Source organism: Apodemus sylvaticus, chromosome 6 (assembly GCF_947179515.1).
Source record: "Apodemus sylvaticus chromosome 6, mApoSyl1.1, whole genome shotgun sequence".
NCBI lineage: Eukaryota > Metazoa > Chordata > Mammalia > Rodentia > Muridae > Apodemus > Apodemus sylvaticus.
This window is the reverse complement of record NC_067477.1, coordinates 38,206,061-38,233,592: the sequence shown is the minus strand read 5'-3', so window position 1 is coordinate 38,233,592 and position 27,532 is coordinate 38,206,061. Positions and strand designations below refer to the sequence as shown.

At 41.8% G+C, this 27,532-nt stretch overlaps 1 protein-coding gene across 1 annotated transcript; it reads left to right on the top strand.

The window, feature by feature from the left end:
• The first annotated feature begins 299 nt into the window (after positions 1 to 299).
• On the top strand, positions 300 to 26,948 carry Dnal1 (dynein axonemal light chain 1). The gene is made up of 8 exons (XM_052185457.1): positions 300 to 393; positions 6,405 to 6,443; positions 9,235 to 9,344; positions 13,524 to 13,579; positions 18,411 to 18,466; positions 22,085 to 22,211; positions 24,106 to 24,246; positions 25,136 to 26,948. The coding sequence occupies exons 1-8, from the start codon at positions 391 to 393 to the stop codon at positions 25,174 to 25,176; spliced, it is 573 nt and encodes a 190-aa protein (XP_052041417.1). The 5' UTR covers positions 300 to 390; the 3' UTR covers positions 25,177 to 26,948.
• Positions 26,949 to 27,532: the final 584 nt, after the last annotated feature.

Below are 27,532 nucleotides of genomic sequence, written 5' to 3'. Positions count from 1 at the left end.
CGGCAAAGCCGACTGCCAAAGACAGTTACCTTTCTCGCCATTTTTCCAGGGAAGGACTTCTTTTTTTTAAGTTCTGTTATATCAGAAATGCAAATGTTATCAGGAAGTCTGAAAGTTGCAAATTTAAGGCAATATTGGCATTAGGAAAGTGGATCAACTACTTGTGCGGGTATTCTACACCCGCACCTCCTCAGGGAAGAGAGGTTGGAGGACCCGGTGGAGGTGGGGGTGGCCACCAGCCGTCCCACAATGCTCTGCTCGCGCCACCCTAAAGGCGGAGAGAAAGGACCGCTGCCAGTGCAGCCAAGACTGGAGAGTTCCAGAGGTGCGCAGGCGCACTGACCCCGGCGGGCCCTAGCAACCAGAGCAGTGACGGTAGCAACCGCCGGAATGGTGAGTACCCTCCAGGCCTCGCAGCCAAACCCGAGAGGAGATTGAGAGTGGAAAAAGGGGTGACTGTGGGGTGTAGAGGGTGGCGGGGTGCTGGCACCGCGGGTAGGGGGAGGAAGGGGATGTTGGCCTCACAGAGCCGTAGGCCCCAGGCCGGAGCTGCCCAGGCCCGGGGGTGGGGGGTGGGGGTCTTCAGAGAGAGAGGCCAGAGGCTGACAGGAAGTTAGGTTAAGCTGGAGGGACTCTGACAGAAGAAAAGGAAAGACAGCTGGAGAGCGGATTGGAGTGGGAAAGGTGATAGGATGGGCGCTGTGATTTTAACTCTCCTCACTCCCTGGTGGGATGGAGGGGTCGGGGCTGGTTACAGAGATCTCCAGCTGCAGCAGAGTTAGCAATGCCCGGTTGCCCTGTTAGTGAGGGTGAGTCCTGTTATTAGGAGACGCTGTTCAAACTCTCTCTGATGGATTTATCAGGCCAATGTTCCTTCAGTTCCAACATGACTAAATACGAGCTTCGTTGGAATGCAGAGTTTTTGTTTATAATACGACATGGGATTCAGGAATGTGTTTCAACCATGCACCCCAAGTAACTCTGAAACTGGGGAGCAAGCATCTCACCACACTTTGAGAAACGCTGCTGGTTTAGGTTTGTAGTCTACATCAAATCTACACAAAGTTCTCACGAAGCAACAGTTTTAACTAATGGTGCTTGTCACCATGGAAAACATACTCTTTTGCTTACATACTTGATATTTCAAACTATAAGTTTGAAAATTATTTCAGATCCAACCCACCCAGAATTATTTAGCAAAATATAAGGTTGACTTGCTAACTGGAGATGTTGAACATTGGGGGGTCAGTTGTTGAGTGCTTTGCCTAGCATGCATGAAGCTATAGATTCAGTCTCAAGCACCACATATATCTCAAGCAGAGTGGTACATACCTTCTTATCCCAGTACTCAAAAGGTGAAGGCAGGAGGATAAGAAGTTCAGGGTCATCCTCAGTCTGAGATAAATTAGACATTGTCTCAAGGTGTGTGTTTGGGAGAGAGATAGGCATAGATCTATCTCAATACTGATATATTGAAGAGCACTTTCTGAAATTTCTAGAGCACTTTCCAGGCATGTATGAGACCCTAGATTGGATCGCTAACAATGCACAAAAAAAGAAAATCAGATGAGAGAGAGAGAGAGAGAGAGTGAGAGAGAGTGAGTGAGTTTCTAGTGCTATATCAATACACAGATTTTAAGCCCAGGGTGTTATGATAATGTAGAAGTCATGTCCCTTGTACTGACTGCATAGTGGTAGTCTGGTTCCTTCAGAAATACAGGTCCATGTATTACTTGAATTTTTTTTTTTAAAGTATAGGCCGCCATACCTGTCTATTTATTTTTAGACTTGTTTTTCACTATGTATGGGCACCTGTGGAGTCCCTATTCCCCTGGAGCTGGAGTTGCAGGTGGTTGTGAGTCACACAGGTGGGTGCTGGGAATTCAACTCTGGTCCTCTGTAATGTAGCCATAAGTAGTCTCAACTGCCGAGATTTCTCCAGCTTCTGACTTTTTCAAAAAGTAGTTTCCAAAGTCTTGTTTATGATAGTTTCCTAGGAAAAAAGAATGTATTTTACATTCGTCAAGCTTCAGTTTCTGAGTCTGGAGACACGGCTCGGAGAAGAAAATAAAGGCATTTAGTTAGCTGCCAAGCTGACGACCCGAGTTTGATCCCTGGGACCCACATTTAATATTACCAAAGTACACTTAGATAATTGATGGCATCTTTCACTTTCTGTTTTTGAAGACAGGGTCTCTCTGTGTAGCTCAGACTTGCATTGGATTTGTTATGAATCCTTGGCCAGCCTCAAGGATTTTTGATCTACAGCCTACTGAGTCCTAAGATCACAGGCATGCTCCACGGTGCTCAGCAACTTTTCTCTCTCAGTGGTGTATGAAGGAAGGGTATTATTTAATTAATGGAGTTTTTATATTTAAGAATTGTAGTAGTGATAGGATATCTTTTTTTTTCCCCTGAAAATTCCACAAGACAGAAATTATCTGGAGCTGAAGATAATTAAATTCTTTGCATGACCTCTGACCTTACCTAGCCAGCTCTACCCAGTCATGATGTCCACTTGGTCCTTTAGGAATTTTTGGCTCCTATCTGTAAGAGGAATCAGTATCCTACAGTAACTTATATTGCAATAAATAGGTAGATTGCTTCTAGCTCTGTTCCCGCAATGTTGTGAAAGTGTTCTTTTATGTGGTCCTTGAAGGCCTTGTGGCCCAGGCGAGGATTTCACTGGAAAGGAGTGTTTAGTCAAAGGTCTGTGTGCTTCCTTTTCCTTTTCCAGGCTTCACTCCCTCCACCGTGGCCTAGGAGTTCCTATTTCTCTGTGTTCTTGCCAACTTTTAGCAGTCTGAAGATGCATATATGCATATATATGGAATTCTATTGTTTTACTCTTAATTTTTTTGATTTTCAGTGAATATGAACACTTGATAGTCTAATTAGTTGCCCGGGGTTGGCTATCTATGAATTGCTAATTCATAGTTTTGCTAATTTAAATGTTTTTGTGAATTTTAGTAGCTTCTTGTATATACCATAATGCCATAATAATCTTATATTGGTTTCAAGCGGAAACTGTCTTCTCCGGATTTTGTTGTTAGCTCTGTCCTGTGAGGTCCATTTGTACTAACAGACATTGGTCATCATCTGCACTCAGTGATGGTTTAATCTCCTCCTTTTGGTCATTCCAGTTTGTACTTTATTACAACACGGACAAAGAGCCCTTGTGTTAAACTAGCAGCAATAATGACAGCCTTGATATGTTTGGGATCCTAAAGAAAATTATTCTAATGTTGTTGTCCCAGTCAGTTCATATTGACCAGCTTAGTTAAAAGACGTGTTCTCTACACATATATGCATATAACCTGATATCATAATAACTTTAACTTTCTAATACTTGCTTATTTTACTTAGTACTTATTTTGCTTATATTTACTTATCTTTGTGCATGTTATATTTATTTACTTTACGAATATGGTATATATATACATATATATGGTTACATATAGATCAGGCTTATGCATGTGCATGTGCATATTTTATACACACACATATATACATCTACTTCCTTGAATAGATTTTAAATTAAGTTCTAGGAAGTCAGGAATCTGTTTTGTTCATTGATATGTCAAAATCAAATAGAAAGCCAGACATGATGGTGAACACCTGTCATCTCAGGACTCAAAAAAAAAAAAAATACAACATAGAAGAATGCTAGTCACAAAGTAGACATACAGTGAGTGAACAGTTGTGGAATTAACTGAGTTCCCCAAGGTCTGGCATGTGTTTCAGTTTAACTGTCCGCCTGACAGCTTTTATTATGCAGTGTAGGCATGTATGTTTTCCTGCACTTACTAAAGTAAACATGATTCCCTCCAATCCATTAATTAATGATCGACACTTAGAGATTGGTCTGTTTTGCTTGTATTGTTAGGATAAACATTTTTTTCTTTCTTTCTTTTTCTTCCTTTTCCTTCTTTCCTCCTTTTCTTCTTTCTTTCTTTCTTTCTTTTTTGAGACACAGTTTCTCTGTGTAGCCTTGGCTGTCCTGAAACTCACTCTGTAGACCAGGTTGGCCTTGAACTCACAGAGAACCACCTGCCTCTGCCTCCTGAGTGCTGAGAGTAAAGGCCTGTGCTATCACTACCTGGCCAAGATAAACTATTTTGATCATGGTCATGAATGGTTATTATATGTCATTGGCTTTGAAGATTCTGATGATGCTTCTAGAATCAAATCTATATTGAAAAATCAAGAGGGCTCCATGCCGTGGCTATGACAGTTTAGTCTCCTCACAAGTGCGCAGCTTCCCACATTTTCTGGCTTTTTTTTTTTTTTTTCTTTTTTTCAAGACAGGGTTTCTCTGTATAGCCCTGTCTGTCCTGGAACTCACTCTGTAGACCAGGCTGGCCTCGAACTCAGAAATCCACCTGCCTCTGCCTCCCAAGTTCTGGGATTAAAGGCGTGTGCCACCAACGCCTGGCGATTTAGTAATATTTTACTGTTTTTCTTTTTGCTGTTGTTAGTGAATCCTCTGTTGTATACTTTCAAAGTTTTTTTTTTTTTAATTTATTATATGTAAGTACACTGTAGCTGTCTTCAGACACTCCAGAAGAGGGCGTCAGATCTTGTTATGGATGGTTGTGAGCTACCATGTGGTTGCTGGGATTTGAACTCAGGACATTCGGAAGAGCAGTCAGTGCTCTTAACCATTGAGCCATCTCTCCAGCCCCTCAAAGTTTTTAATATACTAAATTGAAACAAAGATGCTATTTATTATTAGATGAAACATTTTATGTTCTACTAAGAAAAATAAATTGGAGGGCAGGCAGTGGTGGTGCATGCCTTTAATCCCAGCACTTGGGAGGCAGAGGCAGGTGGATTTCTGAGTTCAAGGATAGCCTGGTCTACAGAGTTAGTTTCAGGACATCCAGGGCTATACAGAGAAACCCTGTCTCAAAACACACACACACACACACACACAAAAAAAAAATTAAATAAACAAAAATAAATTGGAATTGAATAATACCAGATACTTTCCTGTCATTTAGAATATTTATTTTGTATTTTAAAATATTTATTTATTTATTTATTTATTTATTTATTTATTTATTATATGTGAGTACACTGTAGCTGTCTTTAGACAGCTCCAGAAGAGGGCATCAGATTTCATTACGGATGATTGTGAGCCCCATGTGGTTGCTGGGATTTGAACTCAGGACCTTCGGAAGAGCTGTCAGTGCTCTTCACCGTTGAGCCATCTCTCCAGCCCTATTTTGTACTTAATTTTTAAGATTCATTTTTATTATGTTTAACCGTGTGTGTGTGTGTGTTATGTGTGTGTGTGTGTGTGTATGTGTGTGTGCGTGTATGTGCGTGCGTGTGCACGCGTGCGCGAGGGTGTGTGTGTGTGTGTGTGTGTGTATGTGTGTGTGTATGAATGGCCAGAGGTATAGATCCCCCGGAGCTGGAGTTAGCAATGGTTGAGCTGCTTTGCTTGGATTCTAGGAGCTGAACTCAGGTTCTCTGGAAGAGCAGTAAGTGCTCTTAGTAACTGAGAAGCCTCTTTAGCCTACTTGTACTTATTAATGGAGCTTTTTACTAAGAATTCTTTTTACATATATTTAAATATTTTTATTAGATATATTCTTTTTTTTTGTATTTGGATTTTTTTTTTTTTTTGGATTTGGATTTTTTTTTTTTTTTTTTTTTGGATTTGGATTTTTTCGAGACAGGGTTTCTCTGTATAGCCCTGGCTGTCCTGGAACTCACTCTGTAGACCAGGCTGTCCTCGAACTCAGAAATCCGCCTGCCTCTGCCTCCCAGAGTGCTGGGATTACAGGCGTGCGCCACCACCGCCCAGCAGATATCTTCTTTATTTTAAATATTTTTACACGTATTTTTATTTGTAAAATATATTATAAAATATGTAAATGCTTCCCTTCCATGTGCAAAGCCCTAGAGCTATTTTTTTTTGGGGGGGGGGGTCAGGTTATCCTTTGCAGACATGAAAAATAAATATATATTATAATAAAATTGTTACTGTTTTTCTAAAATTTTACCACAGCTATCTTGCCTCAGTGACTGTAAATTGTTCATAATTAGACTGTGCATTCACTTTTTGCTGTTAAGATATAAAAAAGATATAGAATCAATGGATAAGATCTAGTTTAATATCAAATACTGAAAGCTATTTAAAGCTATTTATTTATAAACCAAGTTGGAGTAAAATATTTAGATAGGACACAATAATTTCTACATTTTCCCTGAGAGATATTTAAAGAAATCACTGGGTTCTCGGGAGATTAATTGTGCTTATATCTTCGAATTTCAAAGAAAGAACTGAATGCTTTAATGTAGAAGCCAAGGCCAGTAATTACTGCATTAAAGCTGACTCAACAAATCACAGCACTAACACTGCCTTTGCTTCTCCCTCTCCCGCCCCTTTTAAGGCAAAAGCAACAACAATCAAAGAAGCCCTGTCCAGATGGGTGAGTGGATGACTCTTCCTTCTTTTAGAAACTGTAAGAGGAAAATTTGAACTGTTGTTTACATCTGGCCATTCAGCACAAGAGATTCTTTTGATTTGGGGACGGTGGTAGTGGATGCCTGAGCCTGCACAGGTGATGAAATTGTATAAGAGTTACCGTACAGTATAAATATACACACACTCAAATACACAAATGATACCAGGCAGATTGTGTAAATCTGAGTAAATGCTGGATTATCAGTAACAATACCCTGGCTGTGATATTTTATAGTTCTGCTGAATATTACCACTGGGAAAATTAGATAAATGATTTCTTTGAGGATTGTGTGTGTGTGTGTGTGTGTGTGTGTGGTGCTGGGGTGGATGAACCCAGGGGTTGCTCATGCTAAGTAAGTGCACTACCATGGCATGTACATCTAACTCCAGATTTACTGTCTTAACCACTGAGCCATGTATCTCTATGGCTAGACTTTGAATAAAAATCTGTCAGCAGCCTAGGTATCTGGGAAATAGACAAAAGTGAATAGAATAATGAGATGTTTGAATTCTAATTTTAGTGCCTAGACATTTAGTGTTTATTCTAACTGCATTTAGGAATTCATTTCTTGGGACTAGTAGTTAAAGTGTTTGTTGTATAAGTTCAGGACCTGAGTTCACATCTCCAGCACCCACATAAACACCAGGTGCAGGAGCAGCTGTAAATCCCAGTGCTGAGGAGGTAGAGACAGGAGGATGTCTGGGGATGACCAGCTAGGGGCTGCATCTGTGAGCACCAGGTTCTGTGGGAGACACTGCCTCAGAAATGAAGGCCGGTTAGGGATGAACCTCGACTGGGAGAGTCGAATGTTCTCCCGGCATACACGAAGCTGTGGGTCTGATGCCCAGCCCCACCTAAACTGGTGCAGGGTGGTGCATGCCTGTCATCTTAGAGCTCAGGACATGGAAGTAGTATGAACGTGAGTTCAAGGACACACTTGCCTATGTGATGTACCATAGTCAGCCTGGGATACAAAGGCCCTATCTCCAAAAGCCAGGAATAAATATGTAAATAAGTGAGGCAGTGATTGAGGAAGACACCCAGTATCAGTCTCTGGTTTTCATAGGTACACTTGTGCAAGCACACTCACATATGTTCACCCAGACACTCACACACAGACATACACACATGCACATTTCTGCTGGGCTAAATATTTCATAAAATTTGTTAAAGGAAGAGTACGAGCTAAACTCAGATTTAGGACTTCCTTAAATTGTAGTTTAGAACTTTATCTTACCTATTCATTAAAGCTAATGTTTAGTTTAGTTTTGCTTTGGCTTCATTTAGGTTTGATTCATAGATTCTATTTCTAGTTACATTATAACCAATAGTCTTTAAGATCTTTGTAGGCATTAAACATCTTTTCATTGATTAACCAAACATTCTCTTTTTTAACATTTAAAAGTCTTAATTGACATGTAATGATTATACAGATGTATAGAATATGATGTAATATTTTCATACATATTTAAAACAATTTTATTAAGGTAATTAGCATATCTTTGACCTCAAAATTTTTAATTTTCCTTGTGGTAATAAAAATCTTTTATAGCTCTTTGGAAATACACAGTCTATGGCCTCGCCACCCTGATCTTATCTGAAATGTACAAATTTATCATAATCATTTTATTGTGCCAGAGATCGTTTTACTACTCCAGCTTGCTCCTCCTATCTGGCTAATTTTGTCTTTCCTCCCGTTCTTCCCAGCCTCTGGTGAATATTAGTCTATTCTTTATGAGATAAGATCAACTTTTCTAATCTCCATGCATGAGTGAAACATGAAATATTTATCCCCTGGGGCTTTTGCATTTCATCCAAAATAAATGAGTTCTCTAGGTCCATCATGTTGTCACAAATAATCCAACATTTACTGAAGATCTACTAAGTGTCAGGTTCCTTTACCCTAACCTATAAATGTGACAAAAGTAGACATTGAGAGGCTGAGGAGAGTGCTGAGTTGGTGAAGTGCTTGCTGCAAAAGGAACTGAGTTCAGATCCCCAGAAGCACAATGCGGGCCCAGCTCTAGGGCTTGAGGGGAGGAAGACATGAAGATGTAGAGGTATTAAAGACATGCACCACACTACCTGGTCATTATTTAATAGTTTCTTTTTTTTTTTTTTTAATTGTTTTTGTTTGTTTGGTTTGGTTTTTTTGGTTTTTCAAGACAGGGTTTCTCTATATAGCCCTGGCTGTCCTGGAACTCACTCTGTAGCCCAGGCTGGCCTCGAACTCAGAAATCCACCTGCCTCTGCCTCCCAAGTGCTGGGATTAAAGACGTGCTCCACCACTGCCCGGCTCTTTATTTTTTTTTAAAGGTTTATTTATTATTATATGTAAGTACACTGTAGCTGTCTTCAGACACTCCACAAGAGGGCACCAGATCTCATTATGGATGGTTGTGAGCCACCATATGGTTGCTGGGATTTAAACTCAGGACCTTTGGAAGAACAGTCAGTGCTCTTAATCCCTGAGCCATCTCTCTAGTGCCTATTTAATAGACTCTTAAAGGACTTAAATACTACAAATAGAAGTCCTTTTCTGCTTATATCCATTTGTAGGTCTTAACCGTTATCTGGCCCAGGTATATAGAGGCTTGGCTATAAGACACTAAGTACAAATGCCAATAAGTAAATTAAAGTAAACTTTAATCTAAGTTATTAAAGTATAATAATTATTTTGAAACAAAAATTGGAAGGTCTTTTGCTCCACATTACAACCAAGGATCATTTTGTGCCAAATTAATGTTTCCCATAGGAGGAAAAGACTGGTCAGAAGCCATCCGATGCCAAAGAGATAAAGCTGTATGCCCAGATCCCCCCCATAGAGAAGATGGACGCATCTCTATCCACACTCGGTAACTGCGAGTAAGTTCCCCTTTCCCACACTTATTGTTGTTAGGGTTTCATTCCTTTTCATATACAAACTATAAAAGTGTTTGCTTTTTGTGGTCTTTGTTGTTGTTTATTGTAAAATGTGAAAACTTACGGTTTATGAGTGATACTGAACAATACAGCATTTTTTTCTGCAGCTTTTATAAAATATTCCTAGATAGAAGTTTTCTAGCTGTCTTAGTCAGGGTTTCTATTCCTGCACAAACATCATGACCAAGAAGCAAGTTGGGGAGGAAAGGGTTTATTGAGCTTACACTTCCACATTGCTGTTGATCACCAAAGGAAGTCAGGACTGGAACTCAAGCAGGTCAGGAAGCAGGGGCTGATGCAGAGGCTATGGAGGGATGTTCCTTACTGGCTTGCTTCCCCTGGCTTGCTCAGCCTGCTCTCTTATAGAACCCAAGAGCACCAGCCCAGGGATGGTACCACCCACAAGGGGCCCTCACCACTTAATCACTAATTGAGAAAATGCCTCACAGCTGGATCTTATGGAGGCATTTCCCCAACTGAAGCTCCTTTCTCTGTGATGACTCCAGCCTGTGTCAAGTTGACACAACAAAACCAGCCAGCACAATTGACCCCTTGTCAACTTGACACACAAACACATCACTATTAAGCCTCAACCCTTACTTTCTTATTCATCCCCAAGATCTAAATTACTTTAAAAGTCCCACAGTCTTTACATATTAAAAGTTTGATTCCTTAAAAATGTCCAATATCTTTTAAAATTAAAAGTCTTTTAAAAATTCAAAGTCTCCTAACTGTGGGCTCCACTAAAATACTTTCTTCTTTCAAGAGGGAAAAATATCAGGGCATAGTCACAATCAAAAGCAAACGTCAAACTCCAATGGTTCAATGTCTAGGATCCAACTCACAATCTTCCGGGCTCCTCCAAGGGCTTGGGTCACTTCTCCAGCTCTGCCCTTTGTATCACACAGCTTGTCTTCTAGGCTCCAGCTGCCTGTACTCCACTGCTGCTGCTGTTCTTGGTGGTCATCTCATTGGCACTGGCATCTCCAAAACACTGCTGTCTGTAACTAGGCTTCACCAATAGCCTCTCATAGGCTCTTTTCATGGTGCCAAGCCTCAACTCCTTTGCATGACTCCTGGGCCATCAATTGCAACTGAGGTTGCACCTTTTCCGATGGCCTTCCCCGGCCTCTCACAGTGCCGAGCCTCAGCTGCTATTCATTTCTTATCTATAGTTAATGATGGTGTGAGTAGAAGAGTATATATGATTATATTTAATTGATAAATATTAAGTAGTTGCTCTTTTTTCTTCATCCACACGCTGTAATATGTAAGGACAGAGTCACTTTGCAAACAAGCATTCCAAACATGAAACATTCTACCTTCTCATCTTCAGAAAATATCTAAAGACCAAAACTGCTTGATCCTGCTAGGCACTTCCCTGACCTTGTCATCCTGTGGAATAGGAGTATTGCAGAGAATTGTCACGACTAGGTATCGCCCAACAACCATCTCGATCATCAAAGAAACAAAACAGATGCACCTCAGTGGAGTAGGGTACCACCACCTCTCCAGAGTGGCACAAACAGTGTCTATTGTCTTGCCCAAACATAGTGGACACCCACAGGACTGGGGCTCACCCCGTCAGGTAGTCAGTAGTCCAACAATGGTCAGCAGTAGCTGTAGATGGAAGTCGAAGGATCTAGCAGTTGCTCAGTCCCACAAGGCAAGCAGGCAAGGAAGAGTGAGTCTTCCTGCTTTCAAAGTCCTTATGTAGGTCTCCAGCAGAGGATGTGGCCCAGATTAAAGGCCTGTGCCATCTCACCTTTAATTCCAGATGACCTTGAACTCGAGAGCTCCCTGTTTTTTTTTTTTTTGTTTTTGTTTTTGTTTTTTTTTTTGAACTCACTCTGTAGACCAGGATTAAGACCCTGTCTTAATCCTTTGGAATTCTTAGCCACTCTTCTTCAAGATCTCCATGTCAAGATCCAGGTCAGAAACTTGTATCTCTGAGCCTCCAGATTAGGATCATAGGTGAGCCTTCCAATTCTGGATTGTAGTTCATTCCAGATAGAGTCCAGTTGACGACCAGGAATAGCCACTACATTAGCCTTTTTGGAGAAGCTAAATAACACAATAAATCATTACTTTGTTATGCAGCCTGCTTCCTAACCCGGGGATAGTAGTTCAAAGTTAACCTGGGCAACTTATCAAGACCATGTCTCAGAATAAAATAAAAAATAAAACGGTCTGGGAAAAAAACTGGAGAGATGGTCAGAGGTCAAGGCACTTGCAAAACAGTGAGAACTGGAGTTTAGATCTCCAGAAACCACATCAGTGCTTGGTGATTCCAAACTCAGAGGACAGAAACAGGGCCCCCAGAGCAAGCTTACTGTATCAGTGTGCTCTGAGTCTGACTGAGAGAGCCTGCCTCAGTGGACAAGGTGGAAGAGTGGTGGGCAGATCCCACACACATGGTAAGAGGTCAGACTTGGTGGAAGAGGACTTATGTAGCACTTGCACATGCAAGGCCTTGAGTTCCACCCACAGTACAGCAATAAAATGGTAAAACAAAATTAACAGTTCATTTCTTTCTCTTGTAAAGTTACCCACCAAAATAAAAATTTTGTTTATGTACTAGATGCCCAAGAGATCACCCCTTATAAAGTGAAACAAAACAAATCAAAACTTTACAGTTCAAAATGCCTAGAAAATACAATAAACATGAAAAAAGGAATTAACATCAACTTAAATTATAATATATTGTGCGACTAGTATTAACATTTTGAAAATAATTATAATTAGACTGGGTGTGGTGGCATATGCCTATAATCTCAGTTCCTGGGAGGCGGAGGCTGGAGGATCCGATGAGGCCCAGGGTCAGATGAGATCCTGTCTCATAAAAAGAAACAAAAAATTCTAACTGGGATCAAATCATACTTATTTTATATTTTTGCTTTCTAGGTCTTTAAATATTGGGTTGATATTAATTTCTTCCATTTACTCTGTAAGCATTCCGTATGGTTTTTAGCAGGGTTCCATAGCTAACTTAATCCTTTGAGACATTTTACCCATGTTTGAACGCTTCCTTGTCTATTGTCAGTGCTCTAGAATGCTCTAGAGTTCCTGAGGGTCTTTCCTGTTCTTCAGCCTGTGTTTATCTAATTAGGGTCCCTTGCTTGCCCTTTCATAGGAGGCAAGCCCAGTCCCAGATTCACAGAAGCATAATGTCTCCTAACGCAACCTTAACGTCCTATTTACAGTAAGCGAAGTGGACCATTCCTGGGCACATATCTTCGGACCTGCTCGGCTTAAAAGGAAAAGCAAACATATTTAGTGGCTGAGTACCACTTGTTCTTGTGATGAAAGCATACCACAGCACAGGGGAAACATTTTGCTTCAACTATGACTACAAAGCAATCAAAATCTGTTTTTATCAGAAGACCATCTGAAAGGCAGCGAGTTTGGGGTTTGTTTGTACAATGCACCAAAGAAGGTCCTCAGAAAGCATGAGGCAGAGCCAGCCTGTTCGTGTTTTTACAGACATCTTAAAACAGGCTGGCTCAAGGAATTAGAGAATTTCTTCCCAACCTAGCATTAATTTAAAGACATTCCTCTTTCCACTGGTAGTGGTCAGGAGTGGGTGAGTAGCTAGAGTATATGCTACCCTTTACTTACCAGCTATTTATATAGTAACTGCCTTTGCTTTTTCAAGCAGATTAAAAATGAATAATTCTTCCTCAAGTCAAATCATGAGGGTAAGATATATGTTCTAGGGTTTCAATTTTGGCCCTGCCATTTTGTAACTGTGTAATATTGGGAAAATTGTTTAACAGATTTGCACCTCAATTTCATTTGTAAAATGCAGTAAAAATAATATCTCAAAAAATGAAATATTTGATCAAAGAATACATGTACTAAATATTTAATAGATAACACCAAATTGCCCTTTAAAGGTTTGTCTTTAATTCTCTATAATGAATATGTATTAACTCTATAATCAATGGGGGAAAAGATTTCAAAATGAAGGATTAAATTCTATGACTGAACGGGAAAAAGGATTCCATATAAAAAGAAACATGAATTTAAAAATCTTCCATGGGCATTACTATAGATAAATAACTTCTGACATTCCACTTAGGTTTTTCTTATTAATTACAATTTTTCTTTGTTTTTTTAAAGGAAGCTTTCCCTGTCTACAAACTGCATTGAAAAAATCGCTAACCTGAATGGCCTAAGTAAGTGAGCCGCAGTCCAGAGGGCTCGGGCTTGTAGTTGTGGGGCCGTCCATTCTGAGGACTGTCGTTCCAGGGGCTGGCTCCTGCTGTGACCACAGTGAATGTCAGATGTCAGGCACTGCATATAAACCACGGCTTACCTTTCCAAACAAAGGGAGGGGTGGCAGCGTTGTGAGACCTGAATATTCTAAAGGCTGTTGAAAGCTTTTATATATTTCGAGGTCAGATGACTGAGACCACCGGCTTTCTCACTGTGTATTTTTCTGTTCAGATTTGTCCTGTGTGTGTTGTGAATGTGTGTTAGGTCCCCACTGCCATGTCCTCTGTTGTCCTTACCCTGTGAACAGTGCCACCCCTCCCAGTGGCCTCTGCTGCTTAGTTCCTCAGGCTGTTCCCAATGGCTGCTGCAGCTCGCAACTTAAGCGACGACAGGTTTATTCTCTTAAGGTTTTATAAGTTGCAAATATGAAATTAGTTTCACTGAGCCAAAGATGGAGCCTCCCCCTGAGGTTTTTGGGAAGAGCCTTTTCTTGCTTGCTCCGTTTTCTGGTGGCTGCCACATTCTTTGGCTTCTGAAGGCATCATACCAATTTCTGCTTTTGTGGTCCGAGTTCTTCTATTCTGTCTGTGCCACGTTCCTGCCTCCGTCCATGTCCACTTTCAGTGCACCCTTGTAGTCGGAGGGAGCCCCATCTCAAGACCCCTCCCTTCCTCCTCCCTTCCCCTCCCTCTCTCTGCCTCTCTCCTCTTCCCTTCCCTCTCCCTCCTCTCCTCCTCCCTTCCCTCTCCCTCCTCTCCCTCCTCTCCCTCCCTCCTCCTCCCTCCCCTCCCCTCCTTCTCCCTCTCCCCCTCTCCTTCCTTCCCCCTCCCCTTTTCCCTCCTCCTCTTTCTTTCTTTCTTTCTTTCTTTCTTTCTTTCTTTCTTTCTTTCTTTCTTTCTTTCTTTCTTTCTTTCTTTCTTTCTTTCTTCCTTCCTTCCTTTCTTCCTTCCTTCCTTCCTTCCTTCCTTTCTTTCTTCCTTCCTTCCTTCCTTCCTTCCTTCCTTCCTTCCTTTCTTTTCCTCCGCCTCCTCCTCCTTTTTTGTTCTTGTTTTTATTGTTTTCAAGACAGGGTCTTTATGTAGGCCTGGTTGTCCTGCAACTCACTCTGTAGACCAGGCTGTCCTTAAACTCTGAGAGGACTGCTGGCCTGTGCCTCCCACATGCAGGTTATGTGGCAAGATCTTTAGACATCTGCAAAGGACTTTTCTGCCCTCCCGAGCAGCAGTCACAGGCTCCAGGGACTGGCATGTGGTGTCTCTGGGGAGCCAGTGTTTAGTTTACGGCTCTCCTCTCACCCTGACAAGCCTGCTCCAAGTCCGCCCCTGAGTCGAGTCACGGATATTCTCCTCCCTGACGGACCATGCAGACAATTGCTGCTCTCCGTTTCCAGGCGCTGAATCGTTTTTTTCAAAAAAGATTTATTTATTTTTTATATGTAAGCACACTGTAGCTGTCTTCAGACACACCAGAAGAGGGCGTCAGATCTCATTACAGATGGTTGTGAGCCACCATGTGGTTGCTGGGATTTGAACTCAGGACCTTCGGAAGAACAGACAGTGATTTTACCTCCCCACCCCACCCTAGGAGCTGAATCTTCAATGTAGCACCTTATTAACTTCCTCGTAAGTTGCAGAAAACAATACATTTGAATTTATTATGCCTTTCTATAATACAAATCAAATGTACACACAAAAACTGGGATAGTTTGGAGAACAGCATACGTCGTTGTAGCATAGGTTCTAGTGTGCATTTAAAATGTGATCATTTTTATGTCAGTCCTAAGACACTAAATTTGTATGTTTTGGGTGTTTTGCATGTTGTGGGCATATGTAAGAACACATGTGTGCATATTGTGTGTGTCAGAAGCCAACATTAGGTGTTGTTCTTCAGTAGCCATATACCTTGCTGTGTAAAAAAAGGCCTTCTTACAGCTGGGCTATGGTGGGGCATGCCTTTAACCCTAGCTTTCAGGAGGCTGAGGTAGGTGCATCTCTGAGTTCAGTGACAACCTGGTCTACAGAGTGAGTTCCAGGACAGTTAGAACTACACAGAGAGCCGGCTGATGGTGGCGCACGCCTGTAATCCCAGCACTTGGGAGGCAGACTCAGGCGGATTTCTGAGTTCGAGGCCAGCCTGATCTACAAAGTGAATTCCAGGACAGCCAGGGCTACACAGAGAAACCCTGTCTTGAAAAAAAAAAAACAAACAAAAGAAAAAAAAGAAAGAAAGAAAAAAAGGCTTTCTTTTTTGGCCAAGTAGACCAGGCTAACCAGCCAATTCTGCCTATCTTCACCTTATACAATCTGGGGTTGCAAGTGCACAACCACCAGCTTTTTCCTGGGTTGGGAATAAGACTCAGGTCTTCATTCCAGCTCTGAATTCTCTGCCCAGCCCACAACACACTTAACTGATGTCACAGCCTATTAAAGACCATGACTTGTGTTGTTGAGAAGCACGTCCTGGTGACTGTGGTGACGACATAAGTGGTCCTTTCTCTTTCTGTTCTTCAGTTAGCTGTCACACAGATGCCAGAGTTGTCATTCTGAAGGCACCATTCTCCACAGCAGAGACCATTCATTAGTCCTCTTGTCTAATAGATACTTAATGTCGAAGATTCTTGTCTTGAGTTAACTAAAGGCTCTACTGCCTAGTTGTTCTCAGACAGGACTGTACCATTTCTTTGTTGGCTTGTTTGTTGGTTGTCTTTGTTTGATCCATTTGTTTTGTTTGCATCATAATCTCACTAGGTAACCTTGGCTGTCCTGGACCTCACTGTGGAGACCCAGTTGGCCTCAAACTCAGAGACCCAACCACCTCTTCTTTCTGGGTGCTGGGATTAAAAGCGTGGGCCATACATTCTTTATAACTTCTGTATGTTTGTTTATACAGCGCTCCTCATTGAGTACAGCCTTGTTGTCTCACAAGAAAAATCCGTGAGAAATTAAGGTCAGGATCAAGAATGTCACATTAAGTTCCCAGTCCATCCCCTCGAGGACCTCCCAGGTCTCCTCCGTTGTTATCCTTACTTGAGAGTATTCATGATAATTTACCTTGGGTTTTACATTGGCTCACTAATGTGGTTAATGTAAAGATCAAGTGAGATGATATATGTAAAGTGTAGAATTGTATATGGTGCATATAAAATGAAGACTGAAGCTGGGTATGGTAGTATGCGTGTATAACTGAGCCCTTGGGAGGCTGAGGAAGGTGTTTTGAGTTTGAGGCCAGAGTGAGCAACCTTGCCTCAACCCTTGTCTCAAGAAAAAACGTGGTTTAAAGAAAGAGGAAGGTCTGAAGCTAGCCTTAGCGATTCATGCCTGTAACCTCAGTACGTGGGATGCCCAGGCAGAGTGAACCCTGTGGGCTCAAGACCAGCCAAAGCTACGCAAAGAATTCTAGGTCAGCCTGTCTCAAAACCGGTGGGGGGGGGGACGGTTGGGAGGGGGGGGGGCGGACGGGCTTCAGTGTAGAATGCTTGCCTGACTATAGAAGGCCCTGGGCTCAGTCTCCAGAACTAAAACAAAACAAGAAGCCCCGCGGTAAAGAGGGCAGCTGCCTGCCTTCCTGTTAGGCAGACTGACTCCCTACGCTGTGGTGGGTGCTCAGGACAACCCATAGGGCAGGCTTCACTTCAGCTCGGGGCTCCAGAATATGAGTCAAGCTCGTGCAGACTGGTGCTTTGGCTGAGACAGGGGACGCCCTGGCAGCATGTCCTGCCAGGAAAAGCCGTTGTGCTTCCCAAAAGAGGGGGGAGGGGCCACAAGCAAGGCACAGCTTCTCAGGCTACCCCCACAGCGGCCTGCTTCTTCCTCCTGGTTCCCACTTCCCATTTCCTACCATCTCTCTCCCACTAAGGCCACAAGGGACTGATCTGTTAATCATGACTCAGTCAGTTCCCCAAAGTTCTGCCTCTGCACACTGCTGCATTTGTAATGAAGCCTTTAGCAAGGGGACATCTCATATCCTAACCATAGTGTTTATCCTAATCCACTCTGCACCCCCATACCTCAGTGCCCTTGAGTATTTGGGGTTGGAGAGAAGTGTTAACTATTACTAGGCCTGTGTCTCACAAAGTCTTATGTCCATCCCACTGACTTGGCTATTTTAGGTATTTCTTCTGCCTTAGTGTCTTTGTAATTACAATCCCCTGTGGGAGTATGTCTCTTCTGTTGAGGGAGGGTTTTGTGCACTATGTATTCAGATGCTGATTTTTGCACCCAGGAGGTCTAAATAGTCCAGATTTTGTTATTGTCATTGTTATGAAGCATTGTTCTCCGTCATCTTCTGAGTGGTCAGTAAAGAGCTGATCAGTCTATTTGCTGAGTAGGAGAGGAGAGAGAGGGGCTTATGTGGGAGTGGGGGATTTACCACAAGAGATACATCGTGAGCTGGTCACTAGGGGTCTCACCGTGAGAGGACAGTGAATCAGGAGCAGCCAGGGAGAGAATAAGAGGGCGAACAGCGGGCACATGGCTGGGAAGTAGGCTGCGCCAGCATATTTGGGTCGAATAGCTCAGAACCTGTGCAGCTTTTAGTGCCTGACAGTGTTTAAAGGGGCAGTGGGATAGCCCCTCCAACTTACCTTACACTCTTCCAGTATGAACTCTGAGCAATGAACTCGGGCCTTTGAGCTTGGCACCTTGCTACCCTCTTGCCCTTTTGTTGTAGAGCGCCTTTAGCTCACTGTGTTGATACTGATTTTGTAAAGTTCCTTATAGCATGTTGTTCTACTGGAGTCTTGGTAGTTGTGTGTATATTTTCCATAACCAAAATGCTTTCTTTCCACAACAGAAAACTTGAGGATTTTATCCTTAGGAAGAAACAACATAAAGAACCTAAATGGACTGGTAGGTTGTATATTTCTTTATAAAAAGCATACCCTTTTTTAGAAATAAAAATGTTTTTAGATAGTAGAAACTTTGCAGGTTAAAAACCAACTCTGGCGAGTAGGAAGAGAGCGCTGACCGTTTGAAGCCGCTCACAGCTCGCTGGCCGCTTACCTTTTCAGTGCTTCCCTGAGGTCAGCAAGGCGAGACTGCACTGTGCATGCTGTTTTATATCTTTGTATCTTTACTCATCTATTTTCAGTATTTATTTACTTATTGTGTGTGCATGTGTGTCTATGCTTGTGCTGTGGCATGAGTGTGGATGACAATTCCCTTACACTTGTGGGTGCTGGGAATTAAACTCAGGTCCATCAAACTCTGGCAGGAAGCATATTTATGCACTGAACCACACAGGGTTTCTCTGTGTAGCCCTGACTGTCCTGGAACTCACTCTGTAGACCAGGCTGGCCTCAAACTCAGACATCCGCCTGCCTCTGCCTCCCAAGTGCTGGGATTAAAGGCATGCACCACCACTGCCAGGCGACCTCTGGCTTATATACATACTCATATACACACTCATAGTCACACACACATGTGCACACACACCAAATAGAGTTTATATGACTAATCCATCCCAAGTTTAGTTTTACATGTATCTAAGTATCAGACATAATTTCTTTCTGTCTCTCCAGAAAGATGTGACTAGCCATGTTTAGAAAAGTCTCTTTTGGGGCTGGATAGATGACTCAATAGTTAAGAGCATTGCATGCTCTGGTCGAGGACTCAGGTTGGAGTCCCATTCCCATTCCCACCTGTCAGCTCACACCATTCTGTAACTCTAGTTCCAAGGATCTGAGGCCCTCTGTTGTCTGCTTCTGGTACTGCATGCTCTTGGTACCAGGCAAAACTCCCATATGCATAAAGAAAAAGAATAAAAGTCCCCTTCCCTGTCTCTGAGAATGCTGTCCACTAAACTCTGTGTGTGAGTGAACTCCTGCTTGGTTAGCTTCCTTGTTCCTTCCACAAGTCCCCACTGCTTTCTGATGTCTTTTTTTCTTTAGCTTTATATTACTTTTGAAATTCACTAGGACAAGTCCTCTCTTCTGTAAAATGTTTGTTGAATTCATGAATAGAAATTCCTTTTGGAACTCTCAATAGAAATGCATTAAATGTATAGACTTACTTGATTTATATCTTTATAGCAGTAAATTTTTCTTACAGGAAGATTAGCTCAGTTTGTTGTTCTTCAATACAGTTATATAAGTTTTGATTTCTATAAGGTAGAGGTTCTAACCCTGTTGGTTGTGACCCTTTCCCAGGGTTCACTCAGAGCATTGAAAACAAAGATGTTATGTCATGATTCATGACAGTAGTAAAATTACAATTATGAAGCAGCTATGAAAATATTATGGTTGGGGGGTCACCACACCATAAGGGATTGTATTAAAGAGTTGCAGCATTAGGAAGGTTGAGAACCACTGCTATAAAGCCTTCTACATTCCTTGAACAAAAATTTACTCCTGGGAATTTGTAGTTCTTGTTGCTGCAATAAATGATATAGCTTTTCTTCAACACATATAAGATAAAAGGCTGGGGATTTTTTAACCTGTAGCTCAGTGGTAGAGTAAGGCCCTGTTTAAGCCCAGAGCTGCCTGAGGGAGAAAAAGACCAAGTCATTATATACTTAGGTAATCAGTTAGTTACAAACAGTCCTTAAGAATTTAGAAATCACACATTTTTTAAAGATTTGTTTATTATATGTAAGTACGCTGTAGCTGTCTTCAGACACTCCAGAAGAGAGCGTCAGATCTTGTTACTGGTGGTTGTGAGCCACCATGTGGTTGCTGGGATTTGAACTGAGGACTTTTGGAAGAGCAGTCAGTGCTCTTACCCATTGAGCTATCTCTCTAGCCCGAAATCACACATTCTGAAGTCTTATAAGCAATGTAGTATTATCTGGATTCTTCATACAAATAAAACAATAATGATCTGTCACTGTTATGATCCAAAATGGTCTTAATAGCAGCCAATAAAATCTTCCCACTCCCATGTCTCCTAACATACTAGCCACAAGAAGCCTCTTACTTGTTTGATTTCAGTACTCACAATGTCAGACTGAGGACGGAACCCAGAGCACATGCATGCGAAGGCCAGGCTCCACCCTAAGCTATAGCTCAGCTGAGGCCCAAGTGTTCTCAGTTTTTAATATTTTTTCCTGCTACCTCATCACACTTCATGGAGACATGAAAAAGACAGAGATCAAAGGCAATGAAATTGTATATAATGAAACTTAAGTTATCTGAAGACTAATTCTTTTGCTCTAAAAGTTATGTGTGATATTGTAATTAAATCATTTGGGAGAAGATGTCAGAATATTCGTTTAGAAATCTTAGTTAAGTCACAACTTCCTGGTATAGGAGTGCTGAGACAGAGTGATTCAAATTCCTTCACTTTTTACTTGTAAAGTTAAAACTAAGATGAAGTATGGGGTTGAGATAGCAGTGTTAACCCAGGCTACCCTGTTCTCAACTTTTCTCCTAGTTTTGCCATGATGAAAATTCATTAAGGATTTTATTCTTCCATAGTCTTATAAAGGACAGTTACCCAGAGTTAGATCTGAGCCCATCAGACTACCATGAAGGGATATGTAAGCTGCAAGGGCTGAGGAAGATGCACAAATAGAAACAGAGTGGGGCCTGCCCAGCACTTTGTTTTCAAGGAAAAGAGCATTACATTTCTCTAATGTTACTGAAAATCTTTGTGCAAATGATTATCTAAAATTTAAGAGATAGTATAATATAATAACTTTTATGCTAATAGATCAAGTGTTAAAACTGAATTTTATATATCAAAATGATGTCTAAAGAGATAGCTCAATTGGTAAAGTGTTTGCTGTACAGCACAAGTGGATTGTGTTTGACCCTTAAAAAGCGTGATAGAATGTGATTCTAATCCAAAGCTGGGGAAGCAGAGAGGGCACCCCTGAGGCTTTCTGGCCAATCAGCCCAGCCAAGTGATGATCCCCAAGCCAGTGAGAGACCTTGTCTCAAAGAACAGGTAGGCAGCTCCCAAGGAATCACACCCAAGCACACAGAGAGATAAGGTAGGATAAATATAGCAAAATGGCCATGGTGTGTTCTGGATATATGGGCGCTCAGAATACAGAATTCTTTCAGCGTTATTTTTTTTCTCCAATAAATGTTGAGAAAACCTTGAATTTTAGAGCAAGTTCTGGGACTTAATATAAATGAGATCTTACTGTCCTACATAATACAAATAAACCAAATTGGTTTATCTACTTTTGAGTTTTCTTAGGACCAAATAATGTAACCTATAAGAAAGTAATTTAGAACTCCCATTCAATACAGATGGCGGAATGGTGCCATCATCTCTGCCCGTGATTTCAGTAGCTATTTTGAATGTTGTGACTATTGGAGAACAGAGTTTAGGTCCACTTAATAGGGGAGGGAATGTTCTGTGTGTCCCTCCATGAACTAGAACTTCCACAGAGTATCAGCTCTTCAGCAGGTGGTCTGGCAAGTCTCAGATCTCTTTAAAAACCTTTCTGTGTGTTTGTAAGGGAGGAGACAGGCACTTGGGTTAAAAATAAGAGTGCAAATCCAATGTTGTTCTTCCTAGGAAGCCGTGGGAGACACACTAGAAGAACTGTGGATCTCCTACAATTTCATTGAGAAGTTGAAAGGGATCCACGTAATGAAGAAACTGAAGATTCTCTACATGTCCAATAACCTGGTAAAAGACTGGGGTAAGCCGTGCACTCCTGCAGGCCCTGCCTCCTGTTCATAGAAAACAGCAGAAGCTAGGTGTGCACAGTGATGCAACCCCACACTTGGGAGGCTGTGGCAGGGTAGTGTGAGGTAGTGAGACTTGCCTCTCAACACACTGATAAAAAGAAGGAACCCCTAATCGGGGGAACACATAAAATGGGGCTCTTTATCTAAATGCAGAGACAAGCAGCGTTAGGAGTAACTATAGAAATTCCAAATGTTACATATGAGAAGTGGATATTTAACTATTTTCTTAGGCCTGGAAAATGGTTCATGGATAAAATGCATGCCCCATAAACATGAAAACCCAAGTTCAAATCCCCAGTACCCATGAAAAGCTGGGAATAAACAATGGGCATCTGCAGTCCAAGTGGTGGTGGAGTGGGGAGGACAAAGGGTCTGAGGCTTGATGGACAGCCAGTCAAGTGGAATCAGTGAGCCCAGGTTCAGTGAGAGGTCTTGTCTCTAAAAATAAGGTGCAGAAGATTTGAGGAAGACATCAGATGTCAACCTCTGATTTTCCACATACACATATGCACATACACATTGACTTACAGTAAATATGGTTGTATAGGTCTCGGTCCTATTAATTATTAAAAAAAAAAGTATTGTCCAAAGGCTGGAGAAATTCATTTAAATGTGATGAACATGGAAGGCTGATTTGAGGCCTATATTGTTCTGCCTCTTTTGTATGTTATTCTTTTAGCATGTTCTAACACCTTGCTGTATAAACTATGAACTATCCCAGAAGCTTAAAAGGCGTGTTGGGTGGATGGAATGTTATTCTCACCTCCGAGTAGTTCACAGCTGAGAGGGGACATGTTCAGTAAGCTAATATTTCTAAAAGTGTTACAAGTTCTGTGGTGAGAATCTGGGTGAGTTGCTTTGAGAACTCAGATGATGGGGTGCCCAGAGACTGAGGGGGTGAGCTTAGCCTCTCCTGATGCAGCACCTCCGACAGATTGCTTCTCTGTGCAGTACGGAGCCTTCTCTGTTCATCCCATCCTCAGGGTAGGATTAAAGGGAAAAGAGAGGAGAGCTTTTCACACACACCCCAATCCCATAATTTCCTCAGATAATGGCTTTATCTGGTAAAGCTTTTTTTTTTTTATTCGATATAATTTACTTACATTTCAAATGATTTCCCCTTTTCTAGCCCCCCACTCCCTGAAAGTCCCGTAAGCCCCCTTCTCTTCCCCTGTCCTCCCACCCACCCCTTCCCACTTCCCCGTTCTGGTTTTGCCGAATACTGCTTCACTGAGTCTTTCCAGAACCAGGGGCCACTCCTCCTTTCTTCTTGTACCTCATTTGATGTGTGGATTATGTTTTGGGTATTCCAGTTTTCTAGGTTAATATCCATTTATTAGTGAGTGCATACCATGACTCACCTTTTGAGTCTGGGTTACCTCACTTAGTATGATGTTCTCTAGCTCCATCCATTTGCCTAAGAATTTCATGAATTCATTGTTTCTAATGGCTGAATAGTACTCCATTGTGTAGATATACCACATTTTTTGCATCCACTCTTCTGTTGAGGGATACCTGGGTTCTTTCCAGCATCTGGCAATTATAAATAGGGCTGCTATGAACATAGTAGAGCATGTATCCTTATTACATGGTGGGGAATCCTCTGGGTATATGCCCAGGAGTGGTATAGCAGGATCTTCTGGAAGTGAGGTGCCCAGTTTTCGGAGGAACCGCCAGACTGATTTCCAGAGTGGTTGTACCGGTAAAGCTTCTCTTAATCTTCAAGATCTTACCACATTCCTGCATAGTCACAAATGGAGTTAGTGACTGAATTCTGTCCCCCAAACCCCGAGAGAGCAACACTGCAGTTTCTCAACATGGGCATGGGCGGTGTTTGTCTTTCAGCTGAGTTCCTGAAGCTGGCGGAGCTGCCGTGCCTGGAGGACCTGGTGTTTGTAGGTAACCCCCTGGAGGAGAAACACTCTGCCGAGGGCAACTGGATTGATGAAGCAACCAAGAGAGTGCCCAAGCTGAAGAAGCTGGATGGTGAGCGCCCCTGCGGCTGGACACAGGCTCTGTGGTGGGGGTTAGGGTTTGTCTTCTGAGACAGGGTCTTATACATAGTCTAGGCAAGCCTAGAATTCCCTATATAGTCCAGACTGATCCTAAACTCACAAGTTCTGAGATTAAAGCCACCACACCCAACTATATAAGTCATTCTTAATACCTCTCTTGGACGGTGCCATCACTGTAGAGTAAGTCATGAGGAAAAGTTTATATATCAATGGTCCCCAAGGTCTCTAACAGATGTATCTATTGTCCCTATTCCCAGGATTCCTGCAGGGGACACACACACACACACACACACACACACACACACGATGAACACTGAACACAATAATACTCTAAGGTTTCTTGTGTTCTTTGTGATCCCTTCTTCCCACTCAGTCTCTGACCTTCTGTCAGTTTTCTTCAGAGCTTTAACTGAGCCATGCTAAATGTTTCCCTCTCCCCGATAGAGACATACCTAGTCCTAAAATGACATGACACAGTTATAATCATGAGGCGAGTTTCCAAGATAATAATAATGTGCTCACTCTAACATGCAGACTATTTTTGTGACCCTTTAAATGATTTAGACTTCATTTGCATGAATGAATATTTCACATTAAAAAAAAAAAAGAGGGCCAAGAGTGTGTCTCAGTGGTCAGAGTTGCATAGAAGTGAAATCCTTCCCTTCAGAATGAAAGCAGCCAGGTGTGGTGCTTCACACCTTTAATGCCACTGCTCAGGAGGCAGAGGTAGATGCATCTCTGACGTCAAGGCCAACTTGGTCTACACTGAGTTCCAGGACAGCCAGAACTGTGTAGAGAGACCTTGTTTAAAGAAAACAAAAAAGAAAGAGAACAGAATTTTTTTTTTTTTTTAATTTTAGGTACTCCAGTAATTAAGGAGGATGAAGAGGAAGAAAGCTAAGGCCGCACTTTCCATTTGTGTTAATTTATTTAAATGTTAGGAGAAAAATAGATACGTTTTGTATAATTGTCTATTTTACAGATTTTGTGGGGCAGAGTTCTTAAGATAAAACACATCTCTCACTTCCATCCTTTAAAAAAAAAAACAAACCTATTCAGTGTTTCTCCCTCAAACTAGTAGCACCACCTTTAGTCCAGTCCACCTTTGGAAACTACAAATGTCCTGATTTTATCCCATTACATGCATCACCTGTCTCTTAGTATTTATAGACCAGTCATTTTTAACAGAAAAGGGACCTGTTTATACTAAGTTGCTTAGTATTTTTTAGCCCAGGCATTTTACTTTCCCATGCATAGAAGGTTCAGACTCTCATACCTCAGAAGCACAGATGCAGCAGCCATTGCTTCGGAAGCAGCGTGGTGACAGGACACAGTCCGTTAGAACACACAGCACCCAGATGCAGGAGTGCAGCGTCTAATTGGAAACACTAGTCAGAAAAGGAAGAATGGCTATCTTGGAGTCTTCTTGACTCATGGTCTGTTTTCTTCTTTTTCCAAGAATGTGTGCACTGTCAACTGGAATTTAGGTGGTGCTACATAGATGGCCACTTGAGTTGTTATGTTCAAACAGACACCCCATGGTCCCATCAGTGGCTAATGCAACTGGCAAGATCACTCCTTGATAGTACTGTGACTACATCAATTCTTGTGGACCTTGTTTTATGCAGATTTTTAAAAATAATTTCTCATGTGTTTAAAGCAGTAGTCAATAGTTCTAAATATCTACCATTGAGATTTCTAAAAGCTTTACCCTAATGATTTACCCAGATACCCTTTGCTTTATAGTTATAAGGGTACATAACTAAAGACTGAATTTGGTACCTATAATAAGTGAAACAGTATTTCAGAATATATTTTTGAGAAGATCTAAGCAAGACAGCCTTTAAAGTGTATCATGTATGTGCTGTGGAAGGAAGAGAGAGGTGGTTTGGGGTGGACCCCAGGCAAATGGCAATATGTTGTAGATTGTCTCCTGTGGGACACCGTAGGTGTCTTAATCACAGACCTGCAAAGCAATAGTTAAGTGTGAAGATTATAATTTATCATGTAAGAAAAATAATCTGAAAAATATAAAATGTCATCAGCACCAGATGAAGTCTCTAGTGGGTCATGATAGAATCACTGATTGCAGAGAAGTAGCCAGGAACCCCTACCAAACTGTGCCTAAAGTCAGCCAGAGGCTGCCGATGCTTGTCCCTGTCTCCATGTGGTTCTCCCTGGAAGCTATCACAGTGAAGGGGGCAGAATCTTTTTTTTTTTTTTTTATGATTACATAAGTAGTCTTGGTTTGAGAACTTATAGCTATCATTTCAGAAAAAAGGCTCAATTTCTGTAAGAGTCACAATGGTCAGAAGGGACCACTGCTTTGACAATCAACTCTAAATTCATACAAGGATGCCTGGTTGTGGGCTGGAGAGACAGCTCAGAGGCTAAGGGTGCCTGTTGCTCAGGACCTGAGTTTGCTTCCCAGGACCCACGTGGATGCTCACAACCTCCTGGAACTCCAGGGGATCTCTTGTCCTTTTCTGGCCTCCCTGGTGCCAGGCATACACATGTTGCACAGACATACATGGAAACAAAACACTAAATTCAGAATAAATTTTTTAACAAAAATAGCTAGTCTAGTACCTTGAACTACTTACTCCTTTTTAGCTTTTCTGATGGGAAGAAACTTTACCCTGACTGGCTTAAATGTTCAAAACCATTGGCAATTCTCTCCTGAGCAACAGTGGTGAGACTTCCTTGGTGGTAGGAAGGCCTGTAAGCTGAGGGGACACTGTTGTGGTTACTTGTAGTTGACACAGGCAAGCCCTGTTACCACTGCTGCTGTGCTTCCTGAAACGTGAGGATGTGAAGTGCGTGGCTTCAGACTGGCTCTGGGAAAAGAGCCACAGACCTGTGTTTGTTTCCAAATGCTGTAGTTGGGAAACACCCCTCCCCCATTTCTCAATGTCTTTTAATCACTGGTGGTTCTTAGAGATGTGCAAGGTGCTTTTCTGTGTCCGTTACACACACACACACACACACACACACACACACACACACATTTTCAGCTCATCACAAATATTGGAATGACTTTGATGTGTCTCTGTTCCTGGAATTAAAGGCAAAATGCATTCTTGAAAGTGGAGGGCCAGCCAGGTCTACAGAGCAAGTTCCAGAACAGCCAAGGCCACACAGAGAAACCCTGTCTTTAAAAAAATAAAATAAAATAAAATAAAATAAAATAAAATAAAATAAAATAAAATAAACCAATAAAAGGGGGGGAAAGGGAAGGAAAGGAAGGAAGGAAGGAA

Excerpts from the sequence above, each read along its gene's own strand:
- Dnal1 (XM_052185457.1), top strand. Across the intron at positions 6,444-9,234 it reads AAGAAGCCCTGTCCAGATGG|GAGGAAAAGACTGGTCAGAA; the intron begins GTGAGTGGATGA and ends TGTTTCCCATAG. Across the intron at positions 24,247-25,135 it reads CAAGCTGAAGAAGCTGGATG|GTACTCCAGTAATTAAGGAG; the intron begins GTGAGCGCCCCT and ends TTTTAATTTTAG.